Source organism: Uranotaenia lowii, chromosome 3 (assembly GCF_029784155.1).
Source record: "Uranotaenia lowii strain MFRU-FL chromosome 3, ASM2978415v1, whole genome shotgun sequence".
In the NCBI taxonomy this organism is placed as follows: Eukaryota; Metazoa; Arthropoda; class Insecta; order Diptera; family Culicidae; genus Uranotaenia; species Uranotaenia lowii.
In genome coordinates this window covers 26,870,362-26,892,234 of record NC_073693.1, presented here as the reverse complement: position 1 = coordinate 26,892,234, position 21,873 = coordinate 26,870,362, and the positions used below count along the sequence as shown (strand labels likewise).

The 21,873-nt window shown below is 34.9% G+C and overlaps 1 protein-coding gene across 3 annotated transcripts in view; it reads left to right on the top strand.

Moving 5' to 3' along the window:
* The window catches only part of LOC129750611 (RNA-binding protein Musashi homolog Rbp6-like), a 1,283,036-nt gene that overhangs the window by 140,710 nt on the left and 1,120,453 nt on the right, over positions 1 to 21,873 (top strand). For all 3 annotated transcript variants that reach the window (XM_055745578.1, XM_055745576.1, XM_055745575.1), the window contains exon 2: positions 12,077 to 12,117. In XM_055745578.1, the coding sequence (XP_055601553.1) occupies positions 12,077 to 12,117 (41 nt within the window). The remainder of the gene's footprint in view (positions 1 to 12,076; positions 12,118 to 21,873) is intronic.

Here is a 21,873-nt window from a genome sequence, read left to right as displayed (position 1 = left end):
ACTTAAAGTATAATCGGTTAGTATAGCTCGTAGGTTGCGATGGTTACATAAAACATTACTCTTTTTAGGCTTTTGAAAAGAATGAAAATCATAGGTTCCGTATTGAAAATTGTTGTTTTTATCCACAGGAGCAGAATTTGGCAAATCATTATATTTTATACAAAATAACCAGCAAATGCATACTTTAACATACTCGGGACCTTGCCACGAGCAGTAGTGGTATAGGATTAAAACGCTGGAATTTGTTTAAAATAGGGTATTTCATAAGTTTTGTCGTTCATCAGAAATCATCTGTCCCATAGCCTCGGAAACAGATAAACAGCTTACGAGCTGTGGATCTAGCAAAAAAATTTTGTTTGAGGTTAGGTTTGAATGACTCATTAAGAGGCAACACTTTCAGCTTATCGGAGAAAATTTTTTTTTGGAAATTTCAGCGATCTACTCTTAGTTTTTCGCTTATTGAAAATTAAAAATGCTGGTATGAGACTTGACTTCTCTGATGACCCTTAGTCGAAGTTGCCGATCATATGCTTCACTCCAATGGTTGATTTGAACTTTGTGGACATTTTTGACAGAATTTCCATACTTTTCCACCACTCACACACAGTAGTTCTTTGAATAATCAACGGTTTTTCGGCTATCAATTTGATAATGATGGATTTTGAATGAAACTGTGCAAAATTATTTTTTCCTTTTTCTCTTGCATCGTAAATATCTAAAAAACGCGTGAACTTTAAATTTAGTAAAAAATAAGTCGGATAGTACTTTTTACAGGCAACAAAATGCTGTCAAAATTTTGAATGTCCGATTACAAGTAAACGAGTTATTATCAAAAGAAAGTGTCCCATTTCTAAAAGAACTAAGCTTTAAGAAACCCGCAAGAGTACAAAACAGTCCGACAAACGAGACATTTGAAATACGACCAAGATATGTCGTATGTTGGAGAATACCTTGAAGGAGAAACCGAGCTCAGCTCGACAATGGTTGAGGAAAAAATAACACTTGTGAATAACCGTCAGCAAGCAAAAGTCTGAAACCCCCGCTGCTGCCTGAATCCCTTTAGCGCTTGACATATTTCAGCAATCCTTTCTATACATCAACATGTTTCTACTTCTTCGTCACACCCTAGAGCCACCTCCCTCCACCCCCACAGTTCACACCCCGGACATAAGACTTTAGATGCATTCGAAAGAGCGGCGAAATGGAAACGGGTCGACCTCCAATTCCGACGACAGGCTTTCCATTTTTCAAACTGGGAGCCGTAACACTTGTTTGGTGTTGGGTTTGTTTTTTTTTTGCTGCTGCTGTTCGACCTGTGTTACCTACTTGCTCGCTTCATTGGATTTCGAACCTAAGGTTTGTCAAGATGATTTCAGAAAGTATTTAGGTACAGTCAAAATGTCACGAGTTTTTATTTCATCAAGAAACAGCGATATTATTAAGTATAAAAAATATATATATAAACCTATCTTGAACTATTATTACCCTCAGCAAGTCATAATTTCTACTGCTGCAAACTAACAACAATCGTAACACTTCTTATAAAGAGTGATACGGTCAAAATTTGGTCAAGGGAAAACGCGTGTAAATCGCTGAATTCGTTTATTTAAAAAATCAAATTAAATTTCTTATTCAAGTTTAATTAGTATAAAATTCAGGAAAAATATTCAGTTAGACTTCCGCTTTTCCAAATCCGAATTGCCGGGCCTTACGCTTAACCCCTGCCATCAGATTTTGTACAGCCACCTTGTCCACCTTCTTCGCCGCAGAAAGCCAGTTTGCCTTGAACTGCTGCTCGTCCTTAGCAGTTCCCTTGGTCTTTGACGGCATACCACTCCATGGCCTTTTTACCATAATGGCAAGATGCCAAATCCGGCGAAAACAGTACGGAACAACCGTGTTTCTTCAGGAAAGGCAGCAGACGTTTATTCAAACACTCTTCACGTAAATTTCTTGGTTGACAGTCCCGGAAGCTATGAAAATGCTGCTTTTCAAGCCACAGGTAAAGATGGCTTGCCAAACCAAATATTTCTTCGCGAACTTTGACAGTTTCATGTGCTTGAAAATATCTGCTACCTTTCCCCTTCCTTTTGCCGTATAAAACTCCTGTCCCGGAAGCTGCTTGTAGTCGGCTTTGACGTAGGTTTCGTCGTCCATTACCACGCAGTCAAACTTCGTCAGCATCGTCGTGTACAGCCTCCGGACTCGCGCTTAGGCCGTCGTATTTTTTTTATCATCGCGATTTGGAGTCACTACCTTCTTGTAAGTCGATAGTCCGCTTCGTTTTTTTTGCTCGATGCACGGTTGTAGACGATACACCCAGCTTATTTGCGGCATCTCGTAGAGAGAGGTTAGGGTTTCGCTTGAAACTACCGGCAACTCTCTTTGTCGTCTCAGCGGCTTCCGGTTTTCGATTTCCCCCCGATCCAGACTTCCTGGCTGTCGACAAACGTTCCCCAAACACTTTAATTATTTACATTTGTAACGGTTGATCTGGCAACTTTTAGCGATTTTGCCAGCTTTGCGTGCGAGTAGCTCGGATTTTCGCGATGCGCGAGCAAAATTTTGATACGCTGCGCTTCTTCCTTGGACGGCATTTTGAAAACTGAAGAGTGAATTTCAAAATCAGGAGCAACATTCTACACACACACACCCTCATAATGAGGGGTGTTCAGGTTTTTTAAATGCAAAATTGAAAGAAATGCGTCAAGTTGATATTGACCAAATTTTGACCGTATCACACATCTATCGTAAAAGATGTGCCCTATTCAAGCTTTTTTTTAAGCAAATTTAAACATTGGTGAATTACCCAAGAAACTTTTTTAAAACTAATTAACAAGAAGAAGTCAAATTAAGTTGTCTGACGCTATCTTGAAATACAAAACGGTGGCTTCTGATTAATATTTCAATGCTGTAAATAAACGAAAGAAGAATGAAATTTGGAAGGACTTAATGTATGTATGTATGAATGTAGATAATCCACCATGGGTACAGCGTATGCGCTGAACTGCATTCTTTAGATCATGAGTTCGGCTAATCTTCAATGCAAACCACCACATACCCGACACCATGGCTTCGTGTGGACTGTCATGTAATGAATGTTGTTTTTGTATGTGTGAGTCTTATTTGGAGAACGAGACAATCAATTTCGCAACCGTATATGATTCATCAAATTTTCAGTGTTATGAATCTACGATAGGTATGCCCCACTCGTGTATATATGTACTTGGCAAGCTGGCAACTGATTGAACATTCTTATTATATAAGTCAGTTACAGTTATAAGAGAAAACACATCTTACCTGTCGGCCACTTATGGGATTTGAACCCAAAAGTTTTCTTGCCGATACTGGGAATCGAACCCAGTACGTCTGGCATACCAATACCGAATCCGCGCCAGCCTATCCGCTAGACCAAATCGGCGCTACGATGAAATCTGGAAGGACTTAATGAGAAGAAATCGAATATCCTTAAAAAAAATCCAATATATGACAAGTTAAAAAAAATATGTTGACGAATTATTCAGAAAACGATTGAAAACCCCCGAGAATTAGACATTGAACATTTAGACACTATATTTATATTCCATATTTTCATTTTGAATTCTGTATCTTTCTCGAATAGCCTTAAGTTAAGATTAAATTTTCATCTGTTGCTCTCGATTCTGAAAATGATCTGATTTTTACTGGCGACACATGAATAAATAGCAAGCTTTTGATCTCTTAATGATTAAAATTGATAGGAGAAGTGGTTCGGGAACATCTGGTCCTAACCAATGCTAAGTTTGCCAGATTGTCCGGTTTTATCCGAGTTTGCCCGAATATTTAATACAAATTTTGGGAACAGTCCGGTTCGGCAGGATTGCCCGGATTTGGTTGAAAAAAAAGCCGGGATTTTTCACTTTATTTGGAAGATCAAATAAAAAAACGAAATTTTTGAGGAAGTTAAATGAAAATAATAATGAAAGGTTTAAAGGTTTAGGCTTAAAGTACAATTTAAAATCGGTCAATCAGTTTTGTTGAATTTGTTTTTCTTTTTTTTGTTGAGTAATTTGTTTATTTGTTTATTTGTTTATTCAATCAACAGATCAAGTATAGGTCCAAATGACGACTTAAAGTTAAAGTTACACGAAATTTACATCTAATAAGCGATTTCTCAATATTCTTAAAACTTTTCTTCGGAAAACATCCCTCAAATCGTCAAAGTCGAAGAGCTCGTAAAAGCGGTTGAACGTTTTCATTACACCGATGAATACACTATTGGCTCCATAGTTGTTCAATCGAATGGGGGCATTCAGTTGAAGGTCCTGGTTTCTCAGTCCATGGGGTCTCACACTCAGAGGAATAGCTTCCAGTAGCGTAGGACAATCGATACGCGATGTCAGTAGATCGGCGACGAAAGAAGCTCGTGTTGCATTTCTTCGGGCTTGAAGAGTATCCATGTCTTTGAGATGACATCGATCTTCGTAACTTGGCATGTGGAACGGGTCGTGCCAGTTAAGGTGTCTGAGGGCATAACGCAAAAAGCGCCTCTGGATAGCCTCGAGCCGCTCGTTACCGTTCTGGTAGTAGGGACACCAGTCAGCTGATGCGTATTCGAGGATGGATCGAACTATGCTGCAATACAGACTCTTCAGGCAGTACACGTCCTTGAATTCCTTGGCCACTCGAAATAAAAATCAAGGCTTCTAGAAGCTTTATCGACGACGTAGTTCGTATGTGTTTTGAACTCCAGCTTACGGTCGAGTATTACACCCAAATCATTGATGTGGTCCACCCACGCAATGGACTCATCTCCTAAAAAGTACTCCGTGCAAAAAGGCTGCTGTTTTCGAGAGAAACTGATGACTGCACATTAGACTGCCCCAAATTTGTATGGGAAATTCAAAACCTGTGAAATGTTATGCGCTGCAGGCTAAAATTGATCCTTGGCCTAGTACAAGATCTCATGCCAAATTTGGGCCAGATCGGATCACGGGAAGGGGTCGCTCAAGTTCCTGAAGTTTGTATGGAATTTTGAGACATTTTGTTCGGGAGAAACATGAAAAACCAGTTTTTCATCAATAACTTTGGTTCCCGTCGGCCGATTTCTTTCAAAAACGGGTTTTCTTAAAGCCTGAATTATGAAAAACATTTCATCCGAAGACTGCATATCGATAAGAGTTAAGACAAAAAAGTTATTGGACTTCCAAAATGGGCTAACTTTTTTAAGGATGGTATTCATCACAGTAAATGAGTCGGGGCGATCGAACTTATTGACGCCTCATTAGCAGTGATGAATACCACCGTAAAAAAAGTTAGCCCATTTTGGAAGTCCAATAACTTTTTTGTCTTAACTCTTATCGATATGCAGTCTTCGGATGAAATGTTTTTCATAATTCAGGCTTTAAGAAAACCCGTTTTTGAAAGAAATCGGCCGACGGGAACCAAAGTTATTGATGAAAAACTGGTTTTTCATGTTTCTCCCGAACAAAATGTCTCAAAATCCCATACAAACTTCAGGCTCGTTGAGCGACTCCTTCCCGTGATCCGATCTGGCCCAAATTTGGCGTGAGATCTTGTACTAGGCCTAGGATCAATTTTAGCCTGCAGCGCATAACTTTTTCAAAAGTCGGGTCATTTGGGGCACTCTACTGCACATTTACTGCGATTCAAAGGTAGGTAGTTGATGTCGCACTACTTTGCGAAAAGATTGAACTGGTTTTACAGAAAATCAATGTTGTCTTAACCGTTTATGGCGTAGAATCAGCATAACCAAGATTCGGGCCGTCGTCGAGGAGTAAGAGCACATCGTTAAAATAGATTAAGAAGATAATCGGTCCTTAGTGACTACCTAGGGGCACACCGGAGGTGGCAGAGAATTTGCTGGAGAGAGTGTCTCCAGTGCGAACTGTCAATTTACGTCCAGTTAAGTAACTGCGGAACCAACCAAGTAAAGATTCGCATAATCCTAAGCGTCCAAGCTTACCAATGGCGATATCGTGGTTCACCTTATCAAACGCTGCTGACAAATCGGTATAAATGGCGTCAGTTAGAGACTTAGCAGCAAAACTTTCGTATACATAGGATGTGAAGGTCAACGGGTTAGTTGTCGTGGAGCATTTGAGCATAAAACCGTGCTGATCGATTGAAATTTTGCTTACAGTACGAGAAAATCGGATCCATGATGACTGATTCGAATAGTTCGGAGATTGCACATAAAGCATAAATTCCTCTATAGTTGTTGATATCTCTCCGATCTCCCTTTTTATGGACTGGAAACATGTAAGCTTCCTTCCACAGTGAAGGGTATGTGGCTCGGTCAAGAGAAGCTTGAAAGATGAGTCTTACAAGAGTCAGTAAAACAGGCATTAATCGTTTTACAAAGGTAGATGGTATACCGTCTGGGCATAGATGCCACACCTACCGATTTTTCGGTATTCATACCGATTTTTGAGCAAATTTTTATCCAAGAATCGGTATATACCGAATACCGATTTTTGGCAAAACATACCGATTTCATACCGATTTTTGAGATTTTGATACAAATTGTAAAATATATTTTAGTGTAAGCGAGACTACCGAAAATATTGGGTTTCTGTTCAATTGAAGACGACCTAATTATATTATTTGGCGTTAGCTCATTAAGAAACATTTGAAGCTTTTATGATAAAAGCACGTTTTTCAATATTTCAATTGAAACTCTCAAATTTTAAAGGAAAGAAGTATTTTGTTTTTGATAGTCGAAAGTTTAAAGATAAGTCTACGACACGAATAAAGTTTTGACTATCCGTTGGAATTTGAAGATAATTTTTCCATTGAGAATGTTGGAAAACTGTCGTTTTCTTTAAAATATTCTATGATATTTATAATTGCGCCAAGATATCCAGCGGAAATTACTTTAATGAGGTTGAGTATGTATGAGCTTTCAGAATTTTGAAAACATAAAAAATTGATAATGTGTTAATCGATAACATGAAGAAATTTAATGATTGAGAATATTACAAAGAGGCTTCATGGTTTTTTTTTAAATAGATTTTCAAAATTAGGGCCCACAGAGCCAAAAGAGTATAAGATCAAATGATCCATGAGTTAATAATATGAAACGATTTTTCATGTTTCAAACTATATTTCGTGATTTCTTCAGATTTTTAGTTATTAATTTTCATACCTTTTTGTTCGGAAGAAAAATACAAAAGATTTAAATACGCATGGAAAATTCAAAGTTTGTAAAAATTCTCTAAAAATTATAATAGAGAAGAAAAAACAGTATAAACCTTCTAAGAACTCTTAAAATCAAATAAAAATATATAAAAACAAAAAAAACGAGCACACAAAATACTATAATATGATTTAATTCATCGACTTTTTTCGGCGGATTTTTGTTTGTAAGATTTTAAATATTGTAAATTTAGATAAAATTTCATTGTTTAAAATATAATTTGAGTGTCCACTGAAGAGGAGCGAAAGCCATAGTAGCTCGAAACGTCTGGACAACTGGTAAAAACGTTTTTGATTTTAAAATCCGTCAAAAAACGTCGATAAACTAAATCACATTAAAGCGCGGCGATACACAAAATTCCAAAATACTATAAGGCAAGTATTAAATAACAGACTTCAGAATCACTATCGAAAATTTTTTAATCGCCATAAAATACCGATTTTTCGGATTTCCATATCGAAAAAAGATTTTTTTGGGTTCAAAAATACCGATTTAAATGTGGCATCACTGCGTCTGGGCCAGTGGAGAGGGAGTTTTTGAGCTTTGCCGCTGCTTTAGATATGACAGCACTCTCCACATGTTCTGGGGATGTTGAAGCAGTAGCAAAGATACTCGAGAATTTTTGAGCAAAGAGAGCACAGATTCCGCAATCAGAGTTCGCAGTGTTGCCATCCAGAAACATTTGAGTTGGAATACCAGGTTCATTCCGCTGACTTTTGACATGTTTCCAGAACGATTATGGGTTGGACTCGAGGTTACGTTGTACTCGAAAATGATAATTTTGGTAACAACGCTTACTGGTTTTTTTTATAAGCGGAGTTCAGTCTTCGATATACATCCTTAGTTTGGGAGGATTTGAGCTTATGGTGATTTCTAAGAGCACATATCTTCGCCGTCTTCAGTCTACGCAGTTCTTTCGAATCAATGCATGGTCGGGACACGAGACCCTTCGCTAGCAAAGCAGAGATCCAACATACGGCTGTTTTCGTTATTAACTCTGTTAATTTGACGCAAGGTTGCCGTACTCAGGGATTCTAGTATGATGTTTGAAGGCGCCGAGAATGGAGAGCGCACAGGATATAGGTACATAAAGCTACCATGGTTGGAGCACCACTTCAAACCGGGCATATTGAAGTCACCAATGACGAGAATATCGTCTTCGGGGGCGCAGAGAGAACCCACTATGGATATGCAGCGAGAGAAAGACTCCGCAAGTGCGACGTCTTGCGTGCGATCAGGAGGCAGGTACATTACGCATACGTAGAGTTTTCGGTTGCCAAGATCGATGCGGGTCCACACAAGTTCCAAGTCGTGCCAGGAGTCATCGTCAATAAGCAGTGCATGGAAATTGGATTTAACAGCAATTAAAACTCCTGTGTTCTTCTAGCCATAAGGGGGACTGCGGTCACAACGAAAAACAACGTAATCAGGTCCAAATATCTGACTCGAGATGGTACGGTCGTTCAGCCATGTTTCCGTGAAAGCGACGATGTCGTAGCAGGAACAAGAGCTGGCGAGCAGATAATCGGCTAGACAGGAGTTTATACCCCCGACATTCTGGTAGTACATGGTGAATAAATCATAAGATTCCATCGCACTGATGACGTTGACGAGAAACAGCGCGACTGAGTCGAAGGGAATAGGGGTCTCCGTTGGGCCTGATACGTTGCGTCCCGGTGATGAAAGCCCTATGTTTGTTGAGTTAGCAAGCGTAGCGTGTTGATAGGCGTCAATTGTAGAAGCAGAGCTACCCAAGGACCGTTGTATGGATCTGACAATTGGTAGAAATTTATCACGCGAGGGATCTTGAATTCAAACGGTACTTGCCTGTAGAGGCGATCTGGGGAGCCTCGTCACCACCGACGAACTCAGGGCCGGGACGACTGATGACGGCGCGACTGAGTCGAAGGGCTCGGAGGTCCCCAAAAGGCCAAACTCAGTGCGTCCCGGTGATGTGACCCAAGTCGAAGTGGCTGGTCGAATCGTAGCGTATTGACCGTTGGAATGAAATCTGTTGTAAGGCGGGATCATGTCACGAGCATTGCAACTTCTCAAACAAAATGAATACTTGCCGTTGAAAACCGGTCGGAGAACCTCGTCACCGCAGTCGAACTCAGGGCCGGGACGACTGAAGACGTTGGCAGGAATCAGCGCGACTGAGTCGAAGGGCTGAGAGGTCTCCAAAATGCTAAAACCGTTGCGCTCCGGGGTAGAACCAATTGACGACGAAAATGATGGAATCGTAGATCCGATAAAATTGTAGCAAGCACATGAGGCTGAGGCCGCGAGGGACTCGTTGTCGAAATACGATGGGCTTTCATGTCAGCAATCATTGGTGTGGTACAACCAGTGGTGTAGAACTCTCGGAAGTTAAAGATGGAGTGAACGAGGTCACAGGAGAAAACTCAAACTCTCTAAACATTATGCCAGCGGGCCAAGTTCTAGGGGAAAGCGCGGCATCTTTGAGCTTGGGATCCACTCCAACCCTGGATGAAATGGACCTGAGCGAGTTCACGTCGACATCCTTTCGTTCCAATAGGTGAACCTCGGCAGATTCGCACTGGAGACATTCCGTGACGAGTTCTTCAATGTCCTTAGCTGTAACGGTATTTTGCAACCTTGCAAGGTAGACCCAAAATTTTTTCTCCCTAGACGCAACAGTGGCTATCGATTTAACGGTGACTTTCTTGGTACCCACACAGGAGGTTTGAGTGGGTGGTTCGATCCGCCGTCGCTTGTTTGTTGGGGTGCCAAGACTGGGCCAATTTCTGAGTTTTGACCAAATTTGCCCGGATATTGTCCGAAATTTTAAGCATTATTTTGAAATCAAATGTCTGTATTTAGCCAGATTTTTATATAAAATTGCCCGGATACGTGCTGAAAAATTTTCCGCAACCTAAGCCATGACCAATCTTTCCGGTTCCAGAGTCCGAAAAATTAAAATGATCGGGTTTTAATTTGCAATACACATGAATTGAAAGCTCTTGATCTGCACATGATAAAAATTAATAGATGTGGTTCGAGGACTCAGGCGAAAAGTCAAATCAAGTGCTGGCAACTATTTCTAGGACGAGATCATCCACACACCACGTGGAAAACTTAGATTGGGGTGGGGGTAAACAAACATGATAATGTTTTTGTTAAAAACCAAAAATCGATACATTTTTCTGAATTTTTTTTTTGGTTTGGTTACTGTCGTTTTATCATCTCTATGGTTCTAAAAAATAAATGAATTATAAAAAAACGCATCGAAAAAATTTAGAATTCAAAGTAACATGAAATATAAATTTTGTTTCTCTAAATTTTAGGTCGAAATCGATACTCTGGGCTCAATTATTTCTTTTATTCAAAAACACATTCGTTCAAGTCTTCAGAGTTACATCATTTTCAAAATTTCCACACGCCTAATCACTAGAACAAAACAGTAATTAAATCATAGGCCGCAAAACTTCCCTACTTTAATTCCGCTGATGTAAAACATGTATTTTGTATCATGTACATGATCATTTTGATTTTTCGGGTTCCGGAACCGGCCAGATTGGCCATGGCCAGGACCAGATGTCCTACTCCACCACTTCTCCTATCGATATTCATCATTCAGTCGTATTTTACTTTTTACCAAAGACATTTAAACTTAAGACAATAGATGACGTACAAAAATTGAAAATAGTTTTCAATTGTACATTTCTAACTGCAAATCCACAAACCTCTTGTATTGAATTTCAAAAACCATACTCGTCTTTATAATATGTTTTCTTTAGGAATTTTATCTAAACAAGTTCAGAATTTGAATCCAACAATTTTGATTTAAAAAATTCATTATTCATATACTAATTTCAACATCCAACATCGACAAACTGGTAGCTGTGTGACAGACTACTCACGGAAATCTAAAACATAGTGTCCATTACTTTATTACAAACCTCTTTGATTTAAAAAAACATTGTTTATATCATAACAATTTTTGAGTTGATATGAAAGTTTCTTCAAAGCTAAATTTCGGTCTCAATTCCATTTTGTGTTTCTTGTTCTGTTAATGAGATATAAAGGTTGGCTAGACAAAAATAACTTGAACTTGAAGTAACTAGAAAAGTACAAAATAGTTGCCATTAGAAATTTTGCAATAGGGACATTTTCTTTTCAGTCGAGCTAGATTGCTTACACATTGTTAGTTCGAAATATGTTTTGGAGTGTAAACAAGTTTGAGGATGGGAAACAGTTTTTGGAAAACCAAAAACGATTTACATTAGTTTTTTATTTTTTTTATTTTTCAGTTATCAAACATAATCTAGATTGTCTCTAGAAAATATTTTAATTAAAAAATGAAAAAAAAATTCTTTAATTTTATAACTCGGTACAGGTGTTTTGAGCCTTGATAACACTTTAGACAGTAAGCAAACACCAACGATCTTCTGGAACCCGCAAAAAAGTTGAAATATTTAAACAGACGCTCCCCAACAGTGTCCACGGCGTAATGAATTTTCATTGAAACGAATACCTACCAAGGTTCCTCTGCTAGTTCTGGCAACAAATCCTGGCAAAGAAGCTTTCATTCATCGCAATGCATATTCATGAATGGTCTTCTACTTATAGTACCTTCTTTCGAGGAACAGCTGCTACTGGAGAGAACTTTTCACTCCAACAACGTTGGGGCAGCCCAACATTATGCGTAATTAGTTCTGAACATCGTCCTGGGCTTCTGTGGAACCCAGACTTGATAAACCAAAAAAAAAAATTTGCACTCATCCCACACAAAATGACACTAGACTAGAATCACTAACCACCTCGCTACAGATATGCTACTATCTACCCAGAATGTTCGGACAAATTTTAATCGATTATTTCTTGTTTGCTCTCTTTTCTTTTCTCCCCCCGCAGAAAAATGTTCATCGGAGGACTCAGTTGGCAGACAAGTCCAGGTAAGGAAACATAACCTCAATTTGTGACTCGAGAATGGCAAATGGTCGATAGACAGGACCTGACAAAAAAAACTGGAAAATCAACAACAACAACCCAGTGGCTAAAAGATAGACACATCACCTTCTCTTCTCCACCCCCACACCAAATCGACTTGAGGTGGGTTGGGGGGCTTGGTGGAAAGTCAAACATGTCATCGGAATTGTGTCGTCGTCGTTGTCGTTCTTGTGTCGAAGACTTTGCTGTTGTTGTGGTTTTTTTTTGTCGGAACGACCCATTCTTTGGAATCTATCGGATATTAAACAGAAATTCGAATTCAACGACATAATCTGTCATTTGTGTTTGTGTTTTTTTGAGATTACATCATTTTCGATCCGATTTGAAATGCATTTGTTCCAATCGTGATTTCATTAAACGAAACAGCTGAGTACTAAATTGAAACTATGATTTTACGGATAAAATTATACAATTTTGACAATTTTGACAATTTTGACAATTTTGACAATTTTGACAATTCTGACAATTTTGACAATTTTGACAATTTTGACAATTTTGACAATTTTGACAGTTTTGACAATTTTGACAATTTTGACAATTTTGACAATTTTGACAATTTTGACAATTTTGACAATTTTGACAATTTTGACAATTTTTACAATTTTGACAATTTTGACAATTTTGACAATTTTGACAATTTTGACAATTTTGACAATTTTGACAATTTTGACAATTTTGACAATTTTGACAATTTTGACAATTTTGACAATTTTGACAATTTTGACAATTTTGACAATTTTGACAATTTTGACAATTTTGACAATTTTGACAATTTTGACAATTTTGACAATTTTGACAATTTTGACAATTTTGACAATTTTGACAATTTTGACAATTTTGACAATTTTGACAATTTTGACAATTTTGACAATTTTGACAATTTTGACAATTTTGACAATTTTGACAATTTTGACAATTTTGACAATTTTGACAATTTTGACAATTTTGACAATTTTGACAATTTTGACAATTTTGACAATTTTGACAATTTTGACAATTTTGACAATTTTGACAATTTTGACAATTTTGACAATTTTGACAATTTTGACAATTTTGACAATTTTGACAATTTTGACAATTTTGACAATTTTGACAATTTTGACAATTTTGACAATTTTGACAATTTTGACAATTTTGACAATTTTGACAATTTTGACAATTTTGACAATTTTGACAATTTTGACAATTTTGACAATTTTGACAATTTTGACAATTTTGACAATTTTGACAATTTTGACAATTTTGACAATTTTGACAATTTTGACAATTTGACAATTTTGACAATTTTGACAATTTTGACAATTTTGACAATTTTGACAATTTTGACAATTTTGACAATTTTGACAATTTTGACAATTTTGACAATTTTGACAATTTTGACAATTTTGACAATTTTGACAATTTGACAATTTTGACAATTTTGACAATTTTGACAATTTTGACAATTTTGACAATTTTGACAATTTTGACAATTTTGACAATTTTGACAATTTTGACAATTTTGACAATTTTGACAATTTTGACAATTTTGACAATTTTGACAATTTTGACAATTTTGACAATTTTTGACAATTTTGACAATTTTGACAATTTTGACAATTTTGACAATTTTGACAATTTTGACAATTTTGACAATTTTGACAATTTTGACAATTTTGACAATTTTGACAATTTGACAATTTTGACAATTTTGACAATTTTGACAATTTTGACAATTTTGACAATTTGACAATTTTGACAATTTTGACAATTTTGACAATTTTGACAATTTTGACAATTTTGACAATTTTGACAATTTTGACAATTTTGACAATTTTGACAATTTTGACAATTTTGACAATTTTGACAATTTTGACAATTTTGACAATTTTGACAATTTTGACAATTTTGACAATTTTGACAATTTTGACAATTTTGACAATTTGACAATTTTGACAATTTTGACAATTTTGACAATTTTGACAATTTTGACAATTTTGACAATTTTGACAATTTGACCAATTTTGACAATTTTGACAATTTGACAATTTTGACAATTTTGACAATTTTGACAATTTTGACAATTTTGACAATTTTGACAATTTTGACAATTTTGACAATTTTGACAATTTTGACAATTTTGACAATTTTGACAATTTTGACAATTTTGACAATTTTGACAATTTTGACAATTTTGACAATTTTGACAATTTTGACAATTTTGACAATTTTGACAATTTTGACAATTTTGACAATTTTGACAATTTTGACAATTTTGACAATTTTGACAATTTTGACAATTTTGACAATTTGACAATTTTGACAATTTTGACAATTTTGACAATTTTGACAATTTTGACAATTTTGACAATTTTGACAATTTTGACAATTTTGACAATTTTGACAATTTTGACAATTTTGACAATTTTGACAATTTTGACAATTTTGACAATTTAACAATTTTAACAATTTTGACAACTTTGACAATTTTAACATATTGACATTATTGAAAATTTTGAAAATTTTGACAATTTTGACAATTTTGACAATTTTGACAATTTTGACAATTTTGACAATTTTGACAATTTTGACAATTTTGACAATTTTGACAATTTTGACAATTTTGACAATTTTGACAATTTTGACAATTTTGACAATTTTGACAATTTTGACAATTTTGACAATTTTGACAATTTTGACAATTTTGACAATTTTGACAATTTTGACAATTTTGACAATTTTGACAATTTTGACAATTTTGACAATTTTGACAATTTTGACAATTTTGACAATTTTGACAATTTTGACAATTTTGACAATTTTGACAATTTTGACAATTTTGACAATTTTGACAATTTTGACAATTTTGACAATTTTGACAATTTTGAAAATTTTGACAATTTTGACAATTTTGACAATTTTGACAATTTTGACAATTTTGACAATTTTGACAATTTTGACAATTTTGACAATTTTGACAATTTTGACAATTTTGACAATTTTGACAATTTTGACAATTTTGACAATTTTGACAATTTTGACAATTTTGACAATTTTGACAATTTTGACAATTTTGACAATTTTGACAATTTTGACAATTTTGACAATTTTGACAATTTTGACAATTTTGACAATTTTGACAATTTTGACAATTTTGACAATTTTGACAATTTTGACAATTTTGACAATTTTGACAATTTTGACAATTTTGACAATTTTGACAATTTTGACAATTTTGACAATTTTGACAATTTTGACAATTTTGACAATTTTGACAATTTTGACAATTTTGACAATTTTGACAATTTTGACAATTTTGACAATTTTGACAATTTTGACAATTTTGACAATTTTGATAATTTTGACAATTTTGACAATTTTGACAATTTTGACAATTTTGACAATTTTGACAATTTTGACAATTTTGACAATTTTGACAATTTTGACAATTTTGACAATTTTGACAATTTTGACAATTTTGTCAATTTTGACAATTTTGACAATTTTGACAATTTTGACAATTTTGACAATTTTGACAATTTTGACAATTTTGACAATTTTGACAATTTTGACAATTTTGACAATTTTGACAATTTTGACAATTTTGACAATTTTGACAATTTTGACAATTTTGACAATTTTGACAATTTTGACAATTTTGACAATTTTAACAATTTTGACAATTTTGACAACTTTTACAATTTTAACAATTTTGACATTATTGACAATTTTGACAATTTTGACAACTTTGACAATTTTGACAATTTTGTGTATCAATTTTATAAGAGGAATTGCTTAGATTCAGTCTACTTCGCACCAACAAACGCCATGTTTACGTGTCCCGGGAAGGTTAATTGAGAGGATTACCGAAAACGGAAGCCAAATTAGGGATCCAGTTCAGAATTTTTTTAGCATCGTGCCAGTTTATACTTCCATAGCCACCGGATGACGAGGATGTGTTTTGTCTTTCCGCTAACCCCACTAGATCTGGTCTTGGTAGCCACATTTCGACAACGAGAGACCAAAATCGACTCTTTTTTTGGCTAGGGAGGAGGGTTTGAGAGCTCATTTACCTACATTCTACTGCCGATCTAAATTGGGCAATGCAAATGTAAATTTTAGACAGTTTTCCCTCCGAAAAAACGAGGGAAAGGACACCTGAGGCTTCGGGTTGTTTTTTTGTCTCTACTTTGCTGTTACGTGGACCGAATGTTTCGTGGGTGTTTTTCCTTGAGGGCGGATTATGGTGTTAAAAAGGCTAAAAAGGTCCACTTTAGGGTGGGTTTTTATTGAGTCTTTCGACTGGAATAAGATGAAGCATAATTGGTGAAAGTGAAATCGTATTGCATTTTCATGAGTATTATCTACCGATGTCGATTTTGGTTGATTTAGTTGTGGTGTTCAAGCTTCTGTGGAAATTTTTCAAAATAATTTCATATCAATTCCAATGAAAACAGAAGAATTGATGTTCCCTTCGATTACAGCTAAATATAAATTAACAAATTGCGGACCATATCTCGTGTTCAGCTTCACGCGAGTGCGCTTCTCTGAGAATCATAAATCAAATGTGATACATTGTATCAAGAAATTTTATTCTACATAATTGTTTATAGCACTTTCGATAACTCAAAAATAATTAACTTGTAGTATTTGGTCCAGTCGTTTCTGAAATAGAAAATGCATTTTTAAAAGGGATCTGATAGCGCATTTTTTTTAACTATAGTCTCTATAACTAATTATATAAACCAGTTTTCTGTAAATTCAACGTTCTCATTTCTATGGAACATTGCCATGGTCTCATAAATCCACTAACTAACCCTAAATTTGGATTTCAACATCATCCTTCTGTTTGAAACTGATAAAATGTCCAATTCGCAGAACATAAACTGTTCCTAACTCGCAAATTCGCCAGAAGCCCATCAATCCGACTGACACTGCTGGTGTTAGTGTTTTTGTTGATATGGGCAGCATAATTGGCAGCTCCAGGACAGGATGAACAGGATATCTATACGTTTAATACGCCCGCGGGCAATGTTTGTTGGCAGATTTATAATCAAATATTTTCGCAGCAATTCACGCACTGCCATCGTCCTATACATGTCGTCAAAATCTGAACCATCATCGGCTGGCATTGGATGGCACTCTAGAAATCTTCTGGTTTGGTCTGATCCAGCGCAATGCCGATGTTTGGCGGGGTTTTCGCGAGTGTTTTGTTTACCCTGAAGTTACAGTTTGGATGATGCACCTGTTGGGTCCTTCCAGAAGTGAAACTATTTGTTATAATTACAGTACTGTGTGTATTCATGGATTGCCACAGTCGAAAATCGGAATATATGAAATTTAATCAGCGAATCTGATTGCTGACAGAATATTCAAACCTCTAAAAAGATCTACGTTTGTGGAGTTTTACATTTGTAACTTATGAAATACATTTAAAACAGAACAAGCAGTCATGCATATGAGATTTTTTTCGTCATCGTAAAATGAAACAACGAAAAGGTCTTCAGATTTTCCACAAAATTGGTTCAAAGAATGCATAAAGATTTTTGATTAAGATTGTATCATATTTCAAGTGCTCATAATTTTGTCATTTTTCAAATAAGTTTCTGAGATTTAAACGCTCTGAAATTTTACCAGCATCCGAAATAAAATATTTTTAATAAAACTTAAGTAGCTATAAGACATCTAAAATAAAACAAATTTGAAAAAAAATGTTTCATGGTACCATTTTTATTACAAAATATTTCGTGAAAAATAAAATTTTGTAGCCTTTTTGATGATGCATTATACATTTTAAGACACTAAAAAGGGCCATAACCTCTTATATTTATTATAGATAAAAGTATTGACTACAAATATCTATTTCCTTATTGGAACAAATGTACTTTTGGCAGGAAATAAACACTTTTAATCGTGCTTTGTACCGAGTGCTCAGCTAAACGTTTGCCTGAAGGAAATTTTTGAATAGAGCAGTATAAAAACTAAAAACTAACTAAGATACTATAATAACTCTTCTTTAAGTTAGCAGGCATGTGACGATAAATGCAATACTGCATTCAACAGAATATATATAGCTCTTCAAGCGATTTTGTTAAGTTTTTTCATTCAATGGTTATTGGATATATCTCGAGGAAACTTTAAGATTATGTCTCTTAAAATTACGGAACAGAACAAACACTCTTAAGAAGATTTTAAACGCATAAATATTGTCATAATAAATCGATAAATGTTTATAGGCGGCATTCAATAATTACGTAACGAAAAATACTTTTTTAAGACCCCCTCATATGTCACAAATCTTTCGAAATTTTTTTGATTTTCGAAATTGAAAAAAAAAGTTTTAACATAATATTTTTAAACGGTCTTCACAATACAGAAAACCAAAAAAATTAAGTTATGATTAAGGTTGCCAAAATCACAGAATAATCTGTACTATCACAGATTTTTGAGCAAAATTTCCTCACAGAATCTGTGTCACAGATCACAAAACTTTTAAAATTTTCACAAATTTCACAGATTTTCAAATTTTGTACAGATTTCCAAAATTATAAATTTTTATATCACTCTCGACTTTCAATTTGTGACTTTAATTCATGAAAATATGAAAAACAAGGTTATGTAAATTGATTTTTTCCTATTAAAACTGTAAGTAGTTTCCAATTTGTTGATGTTACACTTGATTTTTTCAACGAACCTCAAAGAAATAGTGTCATAGAAAACTGTCACAGGAATTGATGTTCAAATAACATAATTCGAGATTTTTTTTTTGTCAAATACACAGAATTTTTTTCGGCAACCTTGGTTGCGATCTGTCATGATCGCTTCTTAGAACTCAATAATGAGTTCAAAAATTGAGATTTCCAAAAGTTATTTCATAGATATTCAATACACATCTTAAGAAATCTCTCTCTGAATGTTTATAAGAGGAAACGATACAAAACAGCCATAATCATATTAAACTTGACAAATTTTAACAGACTTTGGATTTTTTTATCATTCTTCTGCAAAAAATGTATGACATTACAATAGCTGCGATTTAAATTGCAGTTTTCAAAGGACAAAATCGTTACGTAACGATGAGTCATATGTCACAGTTCGTAACGCTTAAGCTTATTTAATCCCCTTCTAGAAGCATTACGTAATACATGGATGCCCCCATACTTAAAAATTAATGTTTGTCTGTCTGTCTGTTTCACGACGATCGGTTCAGTAGTTTCCGAATCTGTAGGGAACAGACAAAAAGACAGACACTTACTTACCTACTTATCATTAAGTAAGTAAGTAAGTAAGTGTCTGTCTGTTTGTCTGTTCCCTACAGATTCGGAAACTACTGAACCGATCGTCCAGAAATTTGGTGTCTTAGAGTTTTGGAGGCCGAGATGGTTTCTATTATAGTATAATATAATATAACATGACCCCTCCGACTTAAGGGAGGGGTGTTTCCATACAGGATTTTCAAAAAAAAACTACACGATCCCAACAATTTCATGGAATTTCCTTCAAATTTTCTACAATACATTATAAATGATTTATTGATTTGATTTTGATATGTTTTGAACTTCTATTCTATTGAAGACTCTTTCTTCAACTGAAAAGCGGGGGGGTCCCATATAAAATTCATATTAAAATGACAGAACTTGAACAATTTTCAAGCTATTCTGATCAAATTTGGCACACATCTATCCTTTATAGTTATAAGATAGTTTGAGACGTTTTAGGGAAAGGCTTTGTATATAATTTTTTACTAACTACTGTCCGCCAATTGCAAAGTTGATATAAATTAGCGAATGCCATAAAGATGGTAAAATGACTAATCGTAGCTGTAGCTTATTTTGGCAACGAAAGGAATTTAGACAGGATAAATGTTTTTATGCTGCTTCGAGATCCCTCTTTCTGACTGGGGTGATAAATATCAATTTCTTCAATTGGTTCAAGCAAGTATCCGTCCCCTTTGTCCCTTTCGATTTTACTAACTAAAGATTAGTGTATTTTGTCGAAAGTTCTTCACACAAATAAAATAATTAAACAGTTATTATGGAATTATGGAATTTTGGATTTTTTTTCATATTTTTTACTTTAGACTTTTTTTTTTTATTTTGAATAAAACGAACACAAACAGACAAAAGGGGTGAGTCTTATTTAGCATTGTAGTATTTTTGAGTTGGAAAAATATTTTTTCGAGACCAATTCCTCTTTCCAATGGATAACTTTAAAAGTAGTCATACAAATTAAACCAAATTTGACAGTGCAGAGTATAATGTAGAGTACAAAATATTCTACTATATTTAATCATTTCAGTTTACGCTCTCAACCGTTTTTGATGTTTAATGTTCTATTTTTGGCTATTTTTCGGTCTGGAAATTCAAGCAAACAACTTTCTTTTTGGAATGCCCGACTTTTTGACCTTTTTTGGTGGTCTTCCTAAAGGTTATATTGTCTAACAGTTGTTATTGTCAGATTTCGTTTTTTTACAACGTTTCCAGTCTTCGCTGATCTTTTTTAAAAAATCAGGACAGGATTAAAAATAATTTCTTATCCAATTTTCGCGCACTGTAATTGTCGTTTTTATTAGTAGCAAGGACTGGACAAATAAGCGTTGGAAAAAAAAATGAAATCTGACCGTAAATTATCCAAAAATAGAACATTAAATAATCATTTAAGTGAGATCCATTTCTCTCTTCGCTGGGGCGATAGGAAGAAGCGAGGGGAGTTCCGATACAATTTTTGGCATAACTCATGAACTAAGTGAACAAATGGAAAAAATGGGAAGGGAGAGTATATAGGGGAGAATGGGGATACCTGATCCCTTTTTCTTGTTTTCATCATATCTTTTTGGGAAAATTTTGCCACTCACCGTTTTTTGCATTTTCTGACAGCGTTTTTTTTTTCAAATTATACATATGCTCCAAAAGTTAGAACGATACAATAACTCGTAGATTTGCTAGAAGCAAAAGTGACGACTAAAAAAATTGTGATATTTTTTTAGTTTCAGGAGACTTGATCCTTTACTAAAGAAGACTTTATCCCATATTCAGGGTGCCCTGACCCTAGGTAAAAATCTAATAAAATTCGTAGACAAAAGGTCCGTTGAGTATTTCTTGCCATTTTAGTTCTCATTTCACAGTTAATAAGTAGGTATCAGGCAAACATAATGTTGAAAGTTTGATTTCTACCCTAAAATCATTGCATATTTAAAGGCGCAATTTTCTAGTTTTTAGATAAATGCAGTATTTTAAGCCCTTTTTAGCAGATAGTTACTCGATGAACATGAGTTATTGGTCAGATATTAGTATTTTCATGGAAACCAATGATTACGATTCATTTAGCTGAAAAGTAGGGGAGATGAGGGCATAACGAGCACCCAGGGCATAATGAGCACTACGCTTTTCTACGAAAGTACATATTTTCTAAAATAAATTTTCATGAGGATTTGTTTCGTACTTCCTATAGTATTAATTTTTCACAAAAAAAGGAATCTCCTTATCATCTTTACAGAGATACTAGCAGACCCGGTAAACTTCGTCTTACCATGTTAAACTTGGCCTCTATTTTCCATTTTTTCTTTGCTGTTTGACTTTAAAAAAGCATCAAATCTTGAGTTGTTAATCGTCTCGCTTTCTTGAACATGGCCTAGTTTTTTTTACATATCCATATTTTGCTCGGTTTGCTCGAATTGTTCCGCCTAATTATCTCGGAATCAAATCTAAGAACTTCAACTCAAT